General features: G+C 36.9%; 2 protein-coding genes across 6 annotated transcripts in view; one reads left to right on the top strand and one right to left on the bottom strand.

Moving 5' to 3' along the window:
* Positions 1-3,721: 3,721 nt before the first annotated feature.
* LOC113038580 (junctional adhesion molecule C-like) overlaps positions 3,722-20,622 on the top strand; it is a 40,176-nt gene continuing 23,275 nt past the window's right edge. Inside the window, exon 1 of the mRNA XM_026196100.1 lies at positions 3,722-3,862. Coding sequence (XP_026051885.1) covers positions 3,814-3,862 — 49 coding nt within the window. The 5' untranslated portion in view covers positions 3,722-3,813. The remainder of the gene's footprint in view (positions 3,863-20,622) is intronic.
* Positions 11,426-19,061, bottom strand: LOC113038578 (uncharacterized). Of its 5 annotated transcripts, XM_026196097.1 has the most exons (6): positions 18,275-19,055; positions 17,256-17,283; positions 14,598-14,753; positions 12,368-13,326; positions 12,048-12,215; positions 11,426-11,846 (listed from the first exon to the last, which is right to left on the bottom strand). In XM_026196097.1, exon 4 carries the CDS (start codon positions 13,320-13,322, stop codon positions 12,369-12,371), a length of 954 nt encoding a protein of 317 aa, XP_026051882.1. In that variant the 5' UTR covers positions 13,323-13,326; positions 14,598-14,753; positions 17,256-17,283; positions 18,275-19,055; the 3' UTR covers positions 11,426-11,846; positions 12,048-12,215; position 12,368. The 5 variants fall into 5 exon arrangements, with proteins under 5 accessions (XP_026051882.1, XP_026051880.1, XP_026051883.1 ...); XM_026196095.1 differs by having other exon boundaries at positions 14,598-17,283; positions 18,275-19,061; XM_026196098.1 differs by having other exon boundaries at positions 17,256-19,055.

Genomic DNA, 20,622 nt, shown 5'->3' with positions numbered 1-20,622 from the left:
CTTTTTTCTGTCCCTCTGTCCCTTTCTCTGTCCCTCTAGCGCCACCCAGCCCATCTTGCTGGCTTCTGCAGACCATCAGCCTCGCCTATGCAATTTAGTTCACCCTGCATCCCCCCAAGTTCAGTGGCATCCACTTCATGACAGTAAAGATGGCCGATGCCCCTTGTCTGCGTTTGGAGATTGCAGTCCTACTGGTGAAGGATACGATAGAGCCGGTCCCTCCAGCCGGTATGAATATGGGGTGTTACAGCCCCTACTTCATTGTACCCAAGAAACACAATGGATTCAGACCAATCTTGGACCTGTGTACAATTCAAGATGTTGACGAAGAAACGCATCTTCAGGTGCGTCCGTCCCTGAGATTGGATGCATACTTTCACGTGTTGATCCTTCTATGCCACAGACCATTTCTGTAGTTTGCTTTCAAAGGAGGTGCATACCAGTACAAGGTCCTATTGCATATACAGTAAGACCGCTTCAGCACTGGCTTCATGGCCGAGTCCCACAGTGGGTGTGGCAGCACATCTTGCATTCCTCCAGGCAGGAGTGCCCCAAGAACAGGTCTCCAGGGATGCTGTGGTTTACACGGATACCTCCACCACTGGCTGGGGGCCACATACAATTGGCACGCAATGCCTTTTTATGCTTACGCTGTGATCAGCAGCTGCTGGATGCAATAATTGCATGCCAGTGTGCATTGGCTCATTTAGTTTACACTCAAAGTAGATTGGTCTCTATGAGCGAGATCCCAATTTGTCGGTTTCCAATGTAACTTCTCCGTTCTCTCCTTCAGGGAACAAGGGTTACATATGTAACCAAGACGTTTTCCAGTAAAACATGAGTATTGCCCTTAAGAATACCATAGTTAATTAAGATTCCAATGTAGTTTCAGATGAAGTTTCTCAGAAATTTCCATGCGAAATCACAAAACTCTTTTGAAAGGTCAAACCTATTTTGCCTCCCAGAATATCAATTACATCTTCACAAACAGAACTGCTCTTCTGTGTTCAGTGGCCAGGGGTTGCGGTGATTGTGTGAAGATGTCGGGATGTCTGCCTGAATGTTCGCAAGCCACGCTAAGCCAGGAGGAATTCATTCATTTCCCCTGAGCTCACCACACTGTCCACCTTTCCTCTCTTAACACACAGCTTTCCCTGCTTATTTTCAGTTTGTGGTACAAAAATAAATTGCATTAAAAGCCTAAAGGGGGGAAAGGTGAAGCTGAATCAAAAGGAAAAAATATATTTATTTTCCCAGTCAGTTGCTAATACTAGTTTTAACATGCACTGTAAAAACTTGTGAATTATTTATTTTGAATTTTTTTTTTTTTTTTTTTTTTTTTTTTTTTTTTTTACAAATGACCACCTCTAACCCCGCCTCTAAACCCACCCCTCACAGAAAACGTACAAAATTCTTTGAGTGAGGTCAAAATTAGATTGTGATTATGTTTTATGTGATTACGTGCTATGGAGGTTATCATTAAACTGTATGTTTACTGGTTGTTTTGTAAATACATTTGCATTTTTACTGTATTTTTTCTTATATTCTGGCAATCACAGCTGGTAGAGTTTTTTTTTTCCAATGACAGGATTATTCATGTATGCATTTATTTATTTATTTATTTTAACAGTGTAGTAAGAGTATTAAAAAGCTATTTTTATATGGCTATTTTCTAATAATGTGTAGGATAATGTCATTTTCTTAATCAGATTATTTTTGCTAAACATTTATGTTGAAATAATGGAGCTCTGACGGGTTCTGCACTGATATACTGATATATATATATTTTATTTTGAGGAAAATTTGTATAAACAATTCAGTTTCTGGAGCTTGCAACAAGTAAGTAGAGAATGTTTGTAAACTATTTAATACAATATATCCATATAATATTTAGTCTGTGTCCTTTTACTGCTTGTGGTCATCCTGTAAATGTCATTTGAAATATCTTTTTTATATATTAATTTGTATGATTTATTTATATTTCTTGTCAAACAAGAGTGACATTGGATGTGAGTGGCCTTGACTAGTATACCCTCCATATAAAAGATAGAACAAGATATAAATACACTGCCTTGATACCTCTTCGTCTTCAGCCCCATATAATCATTTCCCAGCACATCGGCGTCATACTGAACCACAGACAATCAGAGCACTGATTACGGACTTCTCTTAGTATGTGTCGAAGTGCTGCGAGTGGTTGGCAAAACCAGAGATTCTTGCTTTGAATGTCCTTGTTGTCGGTAATGTCTGGAATTGGAAAAAATATAATATGCCCTAAGCCTTCAGGATTTGCGCTTATCTCCCGTTGTCAGACACTGGAATGATTTTTTGTTGAAATGGTCCCACACACACACACACACACACACACACACACACACACACACACACACACACACACACACAAACACACTATCTATCCTTGCCATCACACAAATTCACATAAACAGGTTATGATAACATCACTTACTGTATTAACTCTAATGCTGTGGTATTTCTGCAGAATGAAATCCTGAAATTTACTTTAAGATTATTTGTGCTTCTCAAAGTCCAATACTGTACTTGATTTCCAACGCACTGTGTGGCTAAATACAATACAGACTGTAAGGAAAACCCTGAACTCGACTGCCCTTGTGAAAAGAAGCAGACTTTGGCATACATTTTAAGAGTACTTATTACAGAAATTATAATCTCTAAAATAATATACAAGTGCGAACTGAAAGAAATATTTCCAGATATAAATGCATGTTAATTTAAAAGAAATTAAGAAAGTGTTTTTGACATACTTGCATAGTAATAGGCTACATATAATTCCATAATCACTTTTTGTCTTACATATGATTCAAGTGCACTGCTGAATACTGAAAAATATAAACTAAACTAAAAATATACTTTAATATAAATTCTGTTGAAATGTGTATGCCATCTATAGCCTATATTTTTAGTTACAAAGATAAAGATGTAATTAAAGTAACTATATTTACACATTGGAGTCAAAATTATAATTACGTAACTTACTTGATAGGTGCTTTATATGCCAGTCGACAAATTAAATGAGTGTAGGCTACTTTAAAGCACGACCAAAGATTATTAAAACGTAATGAATTAAATAGCTACTTTAAAAGTAAGTCATTTAATTTGAAAGTAGGCTAGGCTATTACAAAGTTCAAAGTCAATTTAAATGTATGAAGAAACAAAGTCATGAAATTCTCTTTAAGTACACTCAAATGGTCTTTATTTCATTCATTTCAGGCCTACATTATAATTGTTATGTTTACGATTTGAAGTAGGCTACACTGAAAGTGCACATTCAAGCACACTTCTTTTTTTTTCCGTGGATAGCATTTGAATATAATCTTTTTGACCCTCTTGAACATTTGTGAAATATAATAAAACAATGAGAAATTAGACAGGAAATATGAAAAGTAATTTCAAATAGCGTGATACAATATGTAAAAGTTTGTAGAACCGCTCATAATCCGTCCACTCTTAGATCTGTCACATGTGAAATTCTGAGCGGTAGCCTACTGATCATAACTAATTTGTAATAACTAGCCATAAAAACATGTTGTTCCAGTAGGCTTTAGGAACTGTGGCCAAGTGGCCAATTCCTAAAAAATCCTGAATATTCATGACGATGATGCTGTTTGTAGTCATGGAAACTCAACACAATAGATCGGCTTGCCTCTCTCTCTCTCTCTCTCTCTCTCTCTCTCTCTCTCTCTCTCTCTCTCTCTTTCTCTCTCTCTCCATCCTCTCCTAAAGCCCTTTACTTTGCGCATGTACGGCTAAACTGAACATTTCATCGACTCCAAGATGGCGTTAACACCGCTGGCTTGCGTTCTGCTTCTCCTTTCCATGCAATGTGAGTACGCATCCCCACACGTTTATACTTTCTTTGTAGAAGAGGCAAAAGTGATACAAATAGCGGTGAATCATTCATCGAAGTTCTTGAAATCTGTTTCAGTGAACGTCCTGTTTCACAGTTTTCTCAACTAAACTATTGAGCTAACCCGTTAGCTCTTTTATATGAGATGTTAGATGTGACCGTTGAATCCAAAGTGGGATAAAAGTAACATTATCGTGTGGATATGCCGTGTTTCGCGGCATGAGCTTGAGGATTTAGTTTTCTCTCGCGGGAATTGTTTCTCATCGCCGGCTGAAGCACGCATCCCGCACTCAGTGTTTGTCCAACTAACCGTAAATAAATCCGCACGCCTCTATAATTCCCTTATTCTACAGGTTCCATTGGTTGATTACGGGAACTCAGCCTTTATAATCCTATAAAGCTGACAGAAAAGTTGTTTTCGTGCTGTTATGATTCACTGGACCATTCGGCTGAGTTATTTTTTTTCACGCTTTAAAAGTTTTTGAAATGACATAAACAAACGAGGACTGGGTAGTATTTTGATGTTGTTGTTTTCTCCTTTTTGCTTTTTCAAAATGGTCACGTTTTCGTTAGTTTTGGGGTTTCTTTTAACTGTTAGAAACTGAGTGTTATTTCGAGATAACGGTTTTCTGCCTTCAGTCTGCACAATACGGTCCTAAGTTAAAGGCTCGGGCAGATAATTAAAAAGATGGCATATTTTTGTCCTAGGCTAATTTAATCAGAGGCTTCAGACTCAGTCTAGACCAATAGCTTAATTAAATTCAGTCAGAAGATGAGGTTTCTTTTCTTTCTTGTGGACTAAAAATAATCCGATGTTGTTGCCTAAATCATTAATATTGACATTTTTTTAATTCGATTTTGAAGCCAGTGTAAACTCTTCCAGTTATTCAGGTCATGTGTGTTTTATTTTCTGTTTATCTCACTTTTGTTTGATTAAAATGACCTTTTTAGGTAGTTGTGGTTGTAGGGAGTCACGTAGGCTCTTGTGGAAACTGCACATCTCCTGTGATTATTCGTGTGCAGAATGGCTTAATTATAGACTTAGCTGGGAATACTACTGCTGGTAAGTCTGTGTTGTGTACCATCTTTCCTATTCTCAATTTCTTTTTGTCCCTTTGTTTATTTAATTCCTTTATGTTTTTGAGAAGTTAAAAATTTAGTTTTACAATTAGATTTTGCCAATTCAGTAGTTATTTAAATATATACATATTTTAAAATGTAACACTTTACATAGTGGCCATGTTACATTTTTTAAAACATGTTTTGTTTTGAGTATTTATTTATTTAAATAGGCCTATATTGCAACTAACGTGAAGTGTAATTTTAAGCAATTTTAAGCATAACTCTACAAGTTCCATAGAATTTTTCAGTCAGTCTAGTTTAATTTGGATTAAAAGTACATTTACAATGTAAATCACCTCATCAACAGAACAATCGAAAGTCTATGCCAAAAGCAGTTTCTCTGTGCTTTGTTATACCTTATATGTTTAAAAGCCTGTGTCTAGTCTCTGGAGTGTATTTGTACAGTGGAAACTCTCCAGTGTCTTTTGCCAGCACTTTTGGTGCCAAGACATGCTTTACTGGATAGGATGAAATAGATTCAGGAATAGTACAAAGGTTGAGATCACACCCCATATTTTAGATGAATGCTTGGACGGGTGGTAGACTTCCATTTTAGTCCACAGCGAACGCTCCAGACTTTGCAGAAACGTGGTGTCATGAAACATAAAACATTCACCATTGTGTCGCCTCTGAAAATGCTGATAATTGACTGTTCTTGAGGTTAGTACTTCAGAGGTGATTAAATCCAGCTTAAATAGTGAAAAACAGTGAAAGTGATAGCTTGGCCCTAGAAGGCTGAGTGTGCTTTCTCTTCCACCCGCTGCTTCCCAGCAAATGGCTTTCTGGGGGTTCATGAAAAGCATGCTGGACCTTCTGGGCATGTCCATCAGTTACAAGCTGACATTTTTGATGTGTTCAGTAAGCGACAGAGAGAAATCTGCATGGAAAAGATAGCTGTTCTCTATGTTCTTCACCCAGGGCTGTTGCTGACAAAGACACATTGCCCTTCCGCACATGCTTAGGTTTGTTTTAGCTGGAAGATATAGCATGAGAAAAGTATGATGTAAACAGCATCTTGTGTTCCTAAAGGCAGTTTATCGTGACAGTGTAGTGATGGGAAAAATTCCAGACGGGAGTCCCAGTGTAATCCACATGGGTACCAGGACAGGCAGGCGGTCGAGATGAAACATGCTGAATCTTGGAGCAATGGGAGAACGGCACATGTCCGGTCAGCAAGCCGGAGTAACCCGGAGTAACGTGCAGAAACAGCTGAGCGGCTGTGGGTGCGAGTGAATGGAGGACCCCCCTGACACGGAGCTGAAATATGTCCCACTCAGCCCACCACAGATACTCAGCATTGAGAACAAACGTGGAATGCTCACCCACAAACAGAAGCTGTGAGAATTCATTCACTTCACATGCGAAAAAACAGACACGCAGAGGTGAAGATGATGTAAAGGAGTCGGTTGAGTACGAAACATTTAGCATTTTCAGTATTAAAAAACTTAAAGGTGATCTGAGGGGTTCTTATGAAATGGAAATATTCATTGTTTTGCTAATGCTGTTTTTTATTTATTTGTATCTTTTGGAAAGCAGTGACAGATGTGGAAGGGAAAGCCTAGAACTAACAGATTCGCAAGTCAGGAATGGCAAGCATGTGCATTCCCTAAATTTCAGTAAGACTTCCATGTGTAAGATGGGCATTGATCAAAATAGTTCCCGACTGCTGTGCTGGGTATACTGGAGCCCGTGCAAAGGAGCAGGATTAGCACAGACCAGCTTTTATTTTTATTTTGTGTCATTCCTGACTGTCTTTTTTCTTGGAGCACAAAAGTGGATATTTTGAAAGGCTGTTTTAACATAAAGTGAGAGACAAAGGGGTCAAAACCAGCGCTGGAGTCCACTTTCATTGCTTAAAAAAATTACTTGGGGGACCTACTTAATTAAATGCATGATTGTGATTTAATTAAACCTTTTAATTTGCAAGTATATTTACATCAACATAATATTGTGTGTAATGTTAAGTCAGATTTCTGTCAGTTTATTTTCTTCAAAAAATCAAGTTATAGTAACTTAATGAAATGGTCTCGTTAACTTTGGAAATTGGACAGTGGATTTCTAGTTCCCTACATGCTTTGCATAGGACTGGATAGTGTTGTTTTTATATGATTTATTAGTGAAGGTAAAGACCTGTACATGTTTAATGCTGTTATGTTTTACATCTAAAAGAGTTCATTACATTTTGCATGTGTTATTAGCCGTTGATTTTAACTGAAATATTCAAGAATAATTGGTTCCAGGACCAACTTAAATATTTGGAATATAAAAAAAAGTGTTTATGCTACAAATGATTGATTTCTGCTAAATCAGTTTAGGTTGTTGGTTGAACATAACTTCATTAAAAGTTGTTAACTAAAAAAAAGAGTGTTGAGAGTTGAGCCAACATTATTTTTTTCCACAGAAGGAAAAAATAAAGGGTTTAATTTGTTCTTTTTGGGTAGTTTTTAAATTATCCCATTAAATATTATACATTTTTTTTTATTATTATTATTATTCTATTAGATTTTTGACTGTCTCAGTATTCCTAAAACATTGGATGTAATTATCAGTTCTTTCATTCCAAGTTTGGTTAATAATTTCCTATCCTTCCTTCCGAAGGAAAAGGTTGTGCTATTGTTTTTCTCAGCTTCATCTTTCCCAGTAGGTGAATAGCTCCAGAGGGAATCAGTTGGATACCGTCAGCTTCATGCAATCATTTCTTATTAGCCAATTTCAGAGACTGAGGTAATGAGAGTCTCTCTCCCTTTCAGTTTTCATTTTCAAATAGACTTGTTTTGTGTATGGAACGATTTCAAATTGAACCTTGATTTATAATGTATTCACAAAGGTAATTATTATTGCTAAATATAGAAATATGCAACAGATCATCTGACAGCCGCTGGAATCAAATGCTGGGCTCTCTATGGAAACAAGCCATGTGCCCTGTTTATAAGCTCACAAATGCATACGGCAGTAATAGTTTGAATAGGACTGACATGATAAATGAAATTCTAACTGTAATATGTTGGTTTTATATCAATCAAAAACAGATTAAGGATGTGTTTTTGCATTGCACTGTGCAGCTTTTCAATTATTTCAGTAGGTAAACATGCTTTTGTGCTTGTGTCTGATGTCTTTTGCAATGTCTGGTGCATAACATGCCATTCTAAAAATGCACTGCTCGGATTAAAAGAAGTTCAACTATCAAAAACACTTTTCTTCATTCCGCTGCTTTATGTCGCCTGCATCTAATGATGTGCAAGGACAGAAAACAGACATAAGATCTTTGTCTTGGTTAAACGGAGTGGCATCTTCTTTGAGTTCCTCTCAGCTGAAACATCTGCCATTAGCACACCTTGTATTTGATGTTCGCTATCTCAAGTACAAATGTTGACAGATAGGACAGACTGGCTCCCATGATTCACCTTGGTGACGATGATTTGAAACCCTCACAGCAGATATCAAGTTCTAAAGCGACTGCTATGAAGAGCAGATGACTTCGGCGTGGTGATAAAAAAAGACCCGCAAATGCATTTGTTGACTGTCCCAGCAGAGGTTTTGAGGGAATAGATGATGAGCGTGACCAAATACATATCTAAATACTGAGAAGTTCACACAAGTAGAAGCTCATTTTTAGAGGTTAGTGACTGTGGGAGATGATGTGTAGCTGTACAAGAAACTCCGATACATGATACCAAACTCTATCAACAAACAGCTCAACCACTTGGATTTATTATCTCTCCATCGAATTACGCTTTGTCATTTTTACGACTCGAGTCAGACCCGCATACGGTCAATCATAAGAACAATTTATCACCTGCTCGACGGCCCACTTTTTCATTCGCTTCGCACAGCTGTTCATCAGAAAGGAGAAAATGTATTACCCTAGCCTATTTCAAATACATTTTTAACGATTTCCATTTGTAGTGCCTTTAAGCCTATATATTTTAAAGAGCAATAGCTGCAAAATGCCTCTCTTAAAATAGTGCCTCCACTGTATGAAAGAATGATTAGCAGTTGATAAGTTAAGGCAACATGAACGGAGCAACCTTAATAAGAAACTTATTTGCAGTGTTACTCCTCTCTGGGTTAAAATCCACCATTAGCACCAGATTTGTTGTGTGCGTTTAGCCGACTGGTCAGATTGCACTGACAGATTGCGCTCAGACCATCTGTCGGGCCGGTGTTAAGGCCACCTCATAACGCTTCTCGCACTTACTTGCTAAGTTAACAGGGATGAGTTTGAAAATAAAACCAGATATCCCATAAAGCTGAGCTTGAACTTTTTTATGACAGGCACAGGCGAATTTGATCTATTTCAAGATGCCATCTGATTCACAAAATGCTATTAATCTGAGCGTCTGTGTTTAAAGATGAAGATAAAACTTACAAATCTTTATTCAAGTCACTGTAGCTTCCCCATAGATTTTATGCAAAGCAAAATAGCAAGTTACTCTTAAATGCAAGCTTAATGGTAGTGAGCAACCGATATAGATTTTATTTTTATTACCGATACCAATTATTTGCATGTTTATGTGCCCGAAAACCAATATGCAGATGATCTGTTTTTACAGATGTAACTGTATTTATTAATTGTTATATAGTAAATAATTTCAGTCATCTTTTTTTTAAGTGTTGTTAAATTTTAATCTTTATATTACAACAATAAAACATTTTATTTATAAAAAAGCATCAACAGCTACAGCACTAATATTAACAAAGTAAAATAAATGTAGAATGTCTAATGTTTTCAAATGGAGAAAATAAATAGAGGACAGGAGTCCTATCAACTTCATTTTAAACTACTGTTTCAGTAGGCTTATAAGCCGTTTAATAGCTACAGCGTCAAGAATAATTCACTGGATAATGTTAATTCACTGAATAATATTCTCTGGACTATTGGAATATAAAAAACAAAACATCGTATTTTATTGCATTTCTCATCTGGAATTTTATATCAAAATTATTAATAATGTTTTTGTCCTCCTAGATTATGAAATGCCTGCAGACAGTGCGGTTTATCTATGCAGTTACACAGACCTATACTAAACTGTGATTGCTCTGGGCGATAATAAATCATTTCCATAGAGTTGTATTTATTTAGATGTTTATTAGCAAAATAATGGTTATAGTAAATGTTTAGGGTCTTTTAAACAAGTGAATCTTGTTACATGCGGTGGCCATGCTGGAGCATTTCCTGAATATCAACCACTGTTGCCATCTCAGCAAGTTTGTTGCTAGATTTAGCAACTTTTCACACTACCCTAGCAATTTATTTTTTCGAAAAGCACCACAAGTTTCTGGTAACTTTTAAAGGGGGTATGAAATGCTATTTTATGCACACTGTAAACCCAAATTAGTAAGCAGAACTCAAAAAATTTGATGTAACTCGTTGCCTCAAATTTTTTAAGTTAATGAACTTAAAAATTTAATTTAAAAAAAAATTAAATATCTATATTACATACTACATAAACCTTTTAATTTCAGTTAAATTAAAACATGTTATGAAATTAACTGAAATAGTTTTAGTTACAGTGACTTAAAATTTAGCTTCCACATACTCAAGACATTTAGTTAAAAACACTTAAAAAAATTTTTTCACAAAGAGCCACTTTTAAGTTGAATGAACTCATTATTTATTAGTATCTTTGTCTTTGTGTTTTAAGTACAAGTTACTCAAACCTTTTAAAACACAAGACTCAAAATCATATGAATCAAAACTAATTTTTTTGATGTAACTCGTTGCCTCAAATATTTTAAGTTCAACAAACTTAAACAGTTTAAAATTACAGTGTGCTGAGTTCTTGTCCTTTCCTATTTAACACTTCATTTAAAAGACAGAAAAAAGGTGCACTATGATAAAACCTGAAAAACTGATTAAGACCACATCTCTGACATTACAAATTCACAAACCTGCATGAACTTTTACAAAAACATGAACCATTTAAAACTAAATTACATGCATTGTTACCAAGTACTACCCAGCTGTACTTAACAATTGTAAAGAACAAGAGCTGTTTTAAAATCACAAATAACATTTAGAAATGAAAACTGCACATTAATAAATGCACACTGTGCACATTTTGGGGGAAAAAAGTGCAAAAACCTTTCAACCATTATTTTCACAAATTGTTTTTACATTGAACTACTGAGGAACTGCCAGGCCTTAGTAATTTTTCCAATACATTTCTACATACACATCAAGTCATTTTTGAGACTCTGTAACTTGGGTGACAGTTTACCCTCATCAAGACCAAGCAAAATCTTTTGAATGAATTCAAAAGTGTTGGTCAGTCCCCTGGGATAGTTGAGGTGTAGTGCATAGATTAGTCCAAACATTACCAGGAAGGCATCAGCAAATCTGGAGAGGCTGCCCACAATCTCACTTTCGATGACAACAGAGATTTTCACAGGCTGGAAGTGAACTGGACTTGTGTCATTATCTTTGATGACTGTGAGGAGGGCCACTGCAACATCTAAAAGCTCTGGCTCATCAGATGTGTCCTGTAAAATAAAATGGATATTAAAGCAAAAACAGAATATCTGTCAAGCCAGCCAAGCTAACAGTAAACAAACGTTGCAAGAGATTGATACTATGCAACAAAAAAAAAATAATCTAGAACTAAAACTATTTTACAGTGGGGTCAAAGAAAACAAATCGCACAAACTATTTGGTTGGAAAGACTGAACAAGAGTAAGCATGTATGTATTTATAAGAACTGTTTAGTGTGGTAATGTGATATTTCTTTTTTTAAATACTCACCATGCAGGTCCTTAAAAACCCAGAGACGTTCTCACGTAGATACACAGGAAGCGCATGAAGAACAGTGACACGTTTGGTGTGTATGTCATGAAACTCCTATAATGATAAAAACAGAACTGTACATAACTAAACTGTAAATTCTAAACAATACAATCAGATATGCAAATACAAAAAAAAAAAAAAAAGGACAAGTTGTAGTGTTCAAAGCTGATTTGAATCATCAACATTTTCTAATGTTTTCAAACTTTAATATTTTAATTAAGTTTTAGCCTACAAAATGTACAACAATATTTTTACCTGGTCATCATGGATTCTTAGGATTTCAGTTAAAGTATCTGATGTCTTCCCGGTTCTGGATGCTTTCTGTCTGAACAGGGTCATCAGTCTAGGAAGATGTCGGTCAAGCTCAGAGTAGAATGTGTTGGGCAGGTTCTCGTTTGTAATCCGTTGGAACTCTGCATACACCTACATTTTAAAACAATGAAAGACAGAGAACACAGCCATGTTCATTATGTGAACCTGGTTAATCTACTACCCCCTCACAGAAAACAGCCCCTGAATGTGGTACATGTTATCAAGAAAGCAATAACAGGACAAACAGTGTTACCCCACATTACCTCAGATTCCATTTTGAGTGCAGGCCAGAGTTCCATGAGCTCTTTTACTGGTGGGCATGTCTTCACTATGGTCTGTCGCCGCAGAGCAAAGGTGGTTTGCATCATCTTTTTTTATAAGTGGTAAGTTCTTCTCAGCTTTCTTCATTTCATCAACAATTTTCTGTCTCAACTGTTCAAGAGTTGAGGGATTTTCTCCTTGGGGAAAGTTGGGCAAAAAGTTTACTTCTGCTCGTTTGGGTCTTTTAATATTTGAATGTGAAGATTCATTGTCAGGATTCATTGCACTCCTTTTTCCAGCATTTACAGTGATCTCTGGACATCCAGCCCTTCTCATCTTGCTCCTATAGTTCCCCATCTTAAATTTGAGGCTATTTTTCCACCCATTCCAGCCAGTCTGAGATCCTGCTTCTTTCAAGCAAGGATGTTTTACCACAAGAGCCTCAGCTACCATTGCTATCTCCTTATCACTGGGATAAGCCTTGTAGCCATACATCACAGATGCTAGCTTTTCTAAAATGTCATGTTTTATGTCTCTAGTTAACTGAAGTTGCTTGTTGTTCTTCTCAAATTCGGCATTACCTTCCCGAAGTCTCAGTTCAACGTCAAAAGAAAATGTGGGAATTGGAAAAATATGTGAAGGCCATCTTCTCCCACGTTCTGAGGATGATACACTTGACATTGTTTCTGTTGATGCAACAGAGCTGGAATCTTGCTCAAATGACACATGCACAACAGCTTTCTGTGGCAACTCATCAATGTCAGAGAGGGAAGTAAGTTTTCCATCAAAGTCAGGGTCTTCATATTTTAAACTGAAGTCAAGGTCTATTTCCAGCTGTTCTTTTATAACAGCAATCAGTGCATCAACAGAGGCTGGTCGTGAACTAAGTTTTAATTTTCTAGCCCGGTCTGGCTCAACAACACGAAGGATCATGGCTTGTGGAGATAAAGCTGCCATTATGCTGATGGAAATCAAAAGATTGGCATGTATAAATACTAGGGATGGGCATGATTAATCGACGATCGATAATTGATCGTTAAGATTTTCCTCGATCATGTTAATTTGTTATCGATTAATCTAAAGCATTTTTTTTAATCTAATCCAGGTTGCGTTGCGTAGTGCGAGTCTTCAAGCAATTAAATGAATTTCACTGTGTGGCAGCAATTAAATATTTTACCACCATGGGGCAATATTTGACACCCTACTCGGTTATCTGTGATCTTCCGTTTTGATTTCAAAGAATAATCATGAAGATGTCACGGCGAAGTGTGGCGTGGGACCATTTTGATTTAAAAAGCGAACTAGTTAACTGCAAACATTGCGATACCGTGTTTAAGTACAACACGGCCACGGCTCAAATGATGTACCTGTGCATCCCGGCAAATTTTCATGAGGCTCTGTCTACAGTCTTTGTCTCCGCTGGTCGTCATGTACAAACATTTCATTAAAATGAACCGTAACTCCGTGAATACTCAACGAAGAGACATGAGAGAGATATCTATAGAAAGCCTGGAATGTCTACTTTTAAACTAAACAAGTGCTTCCGAAAAACAAATATTCTGAGATAAAGTAATCCATATGAAAACAACGCAATGTCTGTTTTTCATATCTTCCTTCATTATATTTAATGTGACCACGCCCCCGCGCTGAACGCGCTATTCAGATTCAAACTGAAGCGCGCGCTTGAATACGCCCACACAGAAGAAAAGGCAGCGAGACTGTTCTTCAAGTTTTTATTTTATTTTACTGTTTGCTTCGCGATGAGAGGACTAAGACATAATTCACCCCAAAAAGATGTGATGTGGTTGATGATTTGAGAAATGGATTTCCTCAGAAAAAAGAACGAAGCACTTTATTCAGACTCAAAACGCATATATGCGTTAATCGACTCGAAAGGGTTAAGAACGCCTGCTAGCAGCTGCAGGTTCCGCTGCTTTAGAGCACTGCATATGCACGCGGATATATGTTCGGTTTGCCTGAACGTAGTTTAACTGTCTGCCACAAGTTGATCTTGTAATAAAGGTCTCATTTGTATTCATTGCATTTTTTTATTATAAAAATTAAATAATTATAAAAATATTAATGATTAATCGATAGTCGATCGTTAATTCTCCCGACGATCGACTAAGAAAATTTAATCGAATGCCCATCCCTAATAAATACTTATTAAAATACACAGATTATATACTGCACCGTAATAAAAATAGTAATTGATTCATGAAAAATACTCACCACTGGCTTGTTTTATTTGTATGAATCTCTTGGGTGTCAACAGAAGCGAGCCTTCTACCTCGTATGCAGAGAGAGGGACTGAATCGTTTAAGTCAGACCTTAGGTGGATTGACAGACTTGTCTGTGAAGGTGAGAGCTCATAGGATCCAAGATGTTCTGAAAACCAGGACTCACAATCAGAACAAAGGAATGAAATGGTGCTATTGACAAGGTAAATGTGTTCTACTCTGCAAAACCTAGGTAGTCCACCACTCTCTCCGACAGACAAAAACATTCCACAGACATAGTCTGTGCCATTGATGGTAACCTTTGATGTCTGGTATATTGTGTCACTAGTTGTTAGTCTTCTGATGTGTAGCTGAGCTACTTCTGGTAGAGCTGAAACCAGAACAGAGTCAACACTGGACGCTTGTGTTTCAGGGTTGAAAAATGAAGGGGCAGCAAGATGGTATGCCATCATGTGTTGGTGTCTGACTGCCATTGTCTTCAAAATATTTTTGAAGTTTTGAGCGTCATGCACCACTCGTTTAAAAAAACGGTGTTTGGCCTCAAATCGCATTGTCCAAACATGCACCAGGGGCCCAAAGCACTTGATCATGGTGGGGTAATGCTCCACGTAGTGATGTTTAGGACGAAGGTTAAACTCTGGGAACGTTTGCAGAAGTACTTGCTTATGATCACTGATTTTGGACTGAAAATAGTCTAAGGTTTCATCAGTAAATGATGGGCATAATGCTAACTGCACTACCTCTTTCAGTTCCATCAAAACTGTCCATGCACCATCACCTTCTGGTACTACACTGCCTACAAGTAATGGAAGCAGTCGGAGCAGAGTAGCATTTTCATGTCCATTCCCTCCTATCGTTCCTCGAGACAAAAATGTTTTGGGAATTGGATGAGGTCTATCCACTTTATCAGTGTGCTGATATGGGAATGATGCAATCTTTTGGTTCAAATACTCTAAAGTGAAGTACTTCATCCGGATCATAGTCTTAATGCAGAGAGAAAGCTCCACAGGAACTATTCCTTCCAGAAGATCATGAAGTACATCTGGAGGAAAGCCTGTGATTGGATGAAAGTAATCCAGGGAGTCACGCAAGACACAACTAGCTTTAACACCAAAGTGGTTGGAGCAAGTGTCACTTTCCAGAAGGTTTTGTACATGAAGGTCATGGCTGTCTTTGGTTCTTTGAGAAAACTGCCTGGCTTCAGTTGCTTTAAACTGTTCTCTTGTGGCCAAGCAGAATCTGCAAACATAGCCTTCTTTAAATGACTCCACAAAGCCACTTAATCCATGGGCGGCTAGATTGTCAGCAGAAACACAAAAGATGGTACCTTTGACATTGCGACCAGCTCTTTCAATAAAGACACCATCCTGTTCAAGAATATGAACATCACGTAATAATGGAGCAAGTACAGCTGCATACCCATGCTTATGGATGTCTGTCACTTTTGCAAGCAATGCTAGCTGTATATTGTGTAAAGTTGATCTGTGTTTTGGTGGCATATTGGCAAATGCCCAGTAAACAGCACAAAGTTTGTGAATTTTACGTGATGTGCCAAGTGGGTTGGCAATTTCAAGATCATCAATATATAGCTGGAGGGGTCAAATGAGATCACCGGTTGAAAATAATTCATTTTCAAGGAAATAAGAGCCATTGCAACATGATGCATATTGACCAGAATTGGTATTTGGATCAGTAATTATTTTTAGAATGTCTGTGTTCTTAAACAACTCCTGAATCATTCGAAGGATAGGAACATGCATTATGGAATGTCCAAGTTGCTCCAGCTGATACTCAATTGGCATTACACATGGATAGTTGTGCTCAAAAAAGATTTTTCTGCGCTTCGATGTGGATAACTCTGCACAATTAGAAGTACTAGTAAATATAACATTAGAGTCCATAACTCCACTTACAACCTCATCCAGTGCAGATTCTGCCAAATTGCAACCATTTCTCTGCAATATATCTTGAATTTCCTTCTTGATCAAAGGCTGCGATAAGAAGCAGACCTGATTTAAATGCTCCACTATTTCCTGGGTAGCTGTGTTTGAGACATGGAGGATTGCCTGCATCTTTAGAAATAAGGAAGATAAATTCATTCTGAGATCTTGTTTTAGTTTGTCAGTGTCACACACACCATCATCCCCCAATGGATCCTCATCTATACCTGAAGGTTCTTCATTCAAATCACCATCAACTGCAGGAATACTGGGTTGAGCAACTTCACTGACAATGTCATTTTTAAAGTCTGACGAAACACTTGCTTGGTGTGATCTACTTTTATGAGAATTGAATGTAGAGTACACATTAGTGGTAAAGCTGCAATCCTTATATGGGCAAGCAACTGTTTCATGATTTCTTAAATGCCTTCTAAGATGGCAGAAGACAACAGATTCAGAAAAATGCTGCTGAAATGGGCATAAAGGGCATTTAAACAACAGAGACTGCTGACAGTGTTCTGCACTACTGCCAAATTGGTGAGTGTGACATCTTGCCAAATGAGTTCTAAGACTATTAAAAGTCTTAAATGTACACATGCAATAATTGTAGATGCATGGAAGGGGGCATACACTGGAAAAGTGGCTATGCTGCAGTCTGTAGTGCTTAAATATTTGCAGTCGTTCAGTAAAAGAAGCTGAACACAACTTACACTGCCAAATCATATTGAAGCCAACAACCTGAAAGAAAAACAAAATTAATGTTAGAAAGTGTATAGCTCCAAAAAAGAAAAAAGAAAAAAAAAACAGTTTAATTATCCGAGTACAATTCAACAAACAGGTTACATGACCATGACCAGAGAATACAGCTACCACTTGAGCTGCACGATTAATTGTTAAAAGATCTCGATTGAAACTGCAATATATATTCTGAAAGATCATAATTTACATGGCACAATTACGTTGTTACGCCGTAACGTTAACCATTAAATATGAATTTTCACTGAATAATTTGTGAGAAATTTGAATTATTTATCCAGTAATGAAACATGTAAAAAGTTATGTTGATGTAACACCAAACATAAAGGGGACTACTATATAATAGACAGTTGCAGCTGTTAAATATTAAGCCGGAATGTGATAGTTGTGGGCCACAGTGTTTTATATGTCAAAACAGATGTCATCAGTCAAAACTTGAACGCGTAACAGGTCTATATCATTTTACCATATTAGACTTAAAATATATGAAAGTGTTCAGAGGATTTCCAGGCACATTTCTGCAATGGCACGTGCTCTCCAACTCCCCAAATTGCGTATCAGTGGCACATCACCTCATTGGGAAAAGTATTTTTTCCAAGTTATATAGTGTTTTTGCACACCAGACAAAATTAGTAACTAATGTTTATTTTTAAATCGCGTGTCTAATGTCTTTAAATAAAACAAATGGAACGTTAGGCAAAGTTACATTGTCTCGTACGTTGTGCAAGCGGAAATATAGACTATGATCCGTTCGAAAATGATATAGAAGTTAACTAATGTGTAACATATGCTTCGCCCGTTCGCCGTTCATTTTTTTTTCAGGCCCATTTCATCAGTTATTCCTTGCAGGACATCCATTACTTTTGGATGTAAATATACGTAACTGGTGAACGCTATTTAAAGTTTTTTCTAGACTAAACTGTTGCAACTGTTCACTAGATAAGCGCCTATTTAAAATGCATTTAACACTTACCGTGATAACTGCCGACAACTTGAAGCTGAGATCCTCCTCACTCACTGCAGTATTTTGTGGCGCCAAAGCAAACGTTATCCAAGCGTTGCGCGCTCCCACAACGTCGTAAAAGTCTCACACTGACCTTGGAGCACGTTAGCCGCGTAAGCCAATAAAATAACGACCCTTACGTCAACGGAAAAGTTTTTTAAACAAACATTTTTTTTACTGCATGTGATAAAGGCCCATTCTATATATAATACTGTATATATAATAGATATATAATATATAATATAATATTGTATTTTGTGCACACATTAAAACAGCTGTTCTGGTTAGTGTTAACGTTTGTGTATGTAAAATTTGTAATATTTATGTAATATTTTTCTTGCAAAATAATTTTTAAAGCTGAATTCATGAAGACACAAGCTTCATTAGTCAAATGAAGTTTTTATTTTATTTTAACTTATTTATATGTATATAATTTAATTAAAGGTGACAAATTGCTTCACCACACACGCGCGCACACACACACAAAGTTTACTAATGTCATATGCAGACATCATGTTGAAACAACTAAAAAAATAAAAATAAAAAATAAGTAAAGTTAAATTATATTCCTAAGTGACACTTACTTAATGAGCAAGTTGTTTCAGTTAGTCAAAAATAATAATTTTAAATCACTCAAAAACTATTAAAAAGTCACACAAACCCAAACTACTTGAGTTAGTAGAACTTTTTTGGAAAATTAAGTTTATACTACTCAATCAGTTTAATTATTTTGAGCATTTGGGTTTACAGTGCATACACTGTTAAAGTTTTTTACACTGTTAAAGAGTTGGATTCCCATGCTAAACATGGACCAAGTTTCAAAAATTAAGTTGTACGTTTGAAGGAGTATTTTTGTTCCAAAGTTTGTTGTCACAAGTTTCGGAAAGTTTTTTTTGAGTATGGGTCTGTGTGACGTTAGATGGAGCAGAATTTCCTTATATGGGTCCTGAGGGCACGTCTGCCGGAAGAGCGCGCGCTCCCGTATAGCAGAGCAGAGACGAGACATTCACTGACCAGAGCGAGCGGCTCGTGTTTTTTCGGAAAAAATCGGCACAGACTATTTTTCTCTTATAAATATAATAAAACTAAAGACTTTTTGGAGATATGAAGGATGCAGTACTACTCTATATGTACTCAAGATTAACTGGAGATTGAGTGAAAATGAGCATTTCACCCCCCCTTTAAGGAACTTTCCCTGGAAATTAGCTGGCACCACTGTCAACCACATCAACCTGGTGATTGAACAGAAATATGATAGCGGCTTCACAAGTCTAATGATGGAGCAAATTTACAACAGAGAGAGAATTAAATTCAGCGCTTTTTTCCTCAACATGCGCTCATTCATGGCTGTTTTATTAAACTCATGCAAAGTTACGTCTTTATTGGGAGAGGATCTTGACGCATTATCTGCATGACTCCGACTTCATGAGACTAACGATGAGCACAGACAACAGAGAGAGAATTAAATTCAGCGCTTTTTTCCTCAACATGCGCTCATTCATGGCTGTTTTATTAAACTCATGCAAAGTTACGTCTTTATTGGGAGAGGATCTTGACGCATTATCTGCGTGACTCCGACTTCATGAGACTAACGATGAGCACAGACAACAGAGAGAGAATTAAATTCAGCACTTTTATTTCCAACATGCACTCATTCATGGCTGCATATTAATTCAGGCAAAGTTATGTCTTTATTGGGACAGGACTTGATGGATTATTTAACATGATTCCATGAGTTGGTCTCTATTTCTTAGAGCCAATCTGCATGAACTACATCAGGCATTTATGTAATGCTTCTAATTTGTGCATAACTGGCTGTTATGTTAAATTAAGTTTACAAACTACAGGAAATCAATGCCTGAACGTGTTGCAATGCCGATCCTGCACGCAATTCTCAAAACACCCACAAGATGACAACATTAATAGGTGAACCCAATATTTCAAAATCGATATCCAATTATGGTAAAATGCTTCAATACCTTGGAAAATATCAGTAAATCGATATATCGGTCCATCTCTACTTAATGGTTTGCCTATATTTTGAAAAGGATGTTTGATTCCTCCAGTGGCCTCAAAACTGAAATGAACTTTGTAATAGTATGTGCTGAGTACAGCTGTTGTGGGTTTGAGAGTGTGTACAAGTAAGTGCCTGGGATATTTGTCATTATGCCAGACATTGGTCAAGATCATCCCATCTCGTGGCTCAGAGGCATGTATAAAAGGCTATGTATTTACGGTATATTTAATAGGCAGAATAGGTTTGTTTTGACTAATGGTTTTATGGATAAAGCTGTTAAGCAACTGTTTACTGACAATAA

This window comes from Carassius auratus, chromosome 21 (assembly GCF_003368295.1).
Source record: "Carassius auratus strain Wakin chromosome 21, ASM336829v1, whole genome shotgun sequence".
Classification (NCBI taxonomy): domain Eukaryota; kingdom Metazoa; phylum Chordata; class Actinopteri; order Cypriniformes; family Cyprinidae; genus Carassius; species Carassius auratus.
Note: the sequence above shows the minus strand (reverse complement) of the source record. Positions and strands in the feature narration are given on the sequence as shown.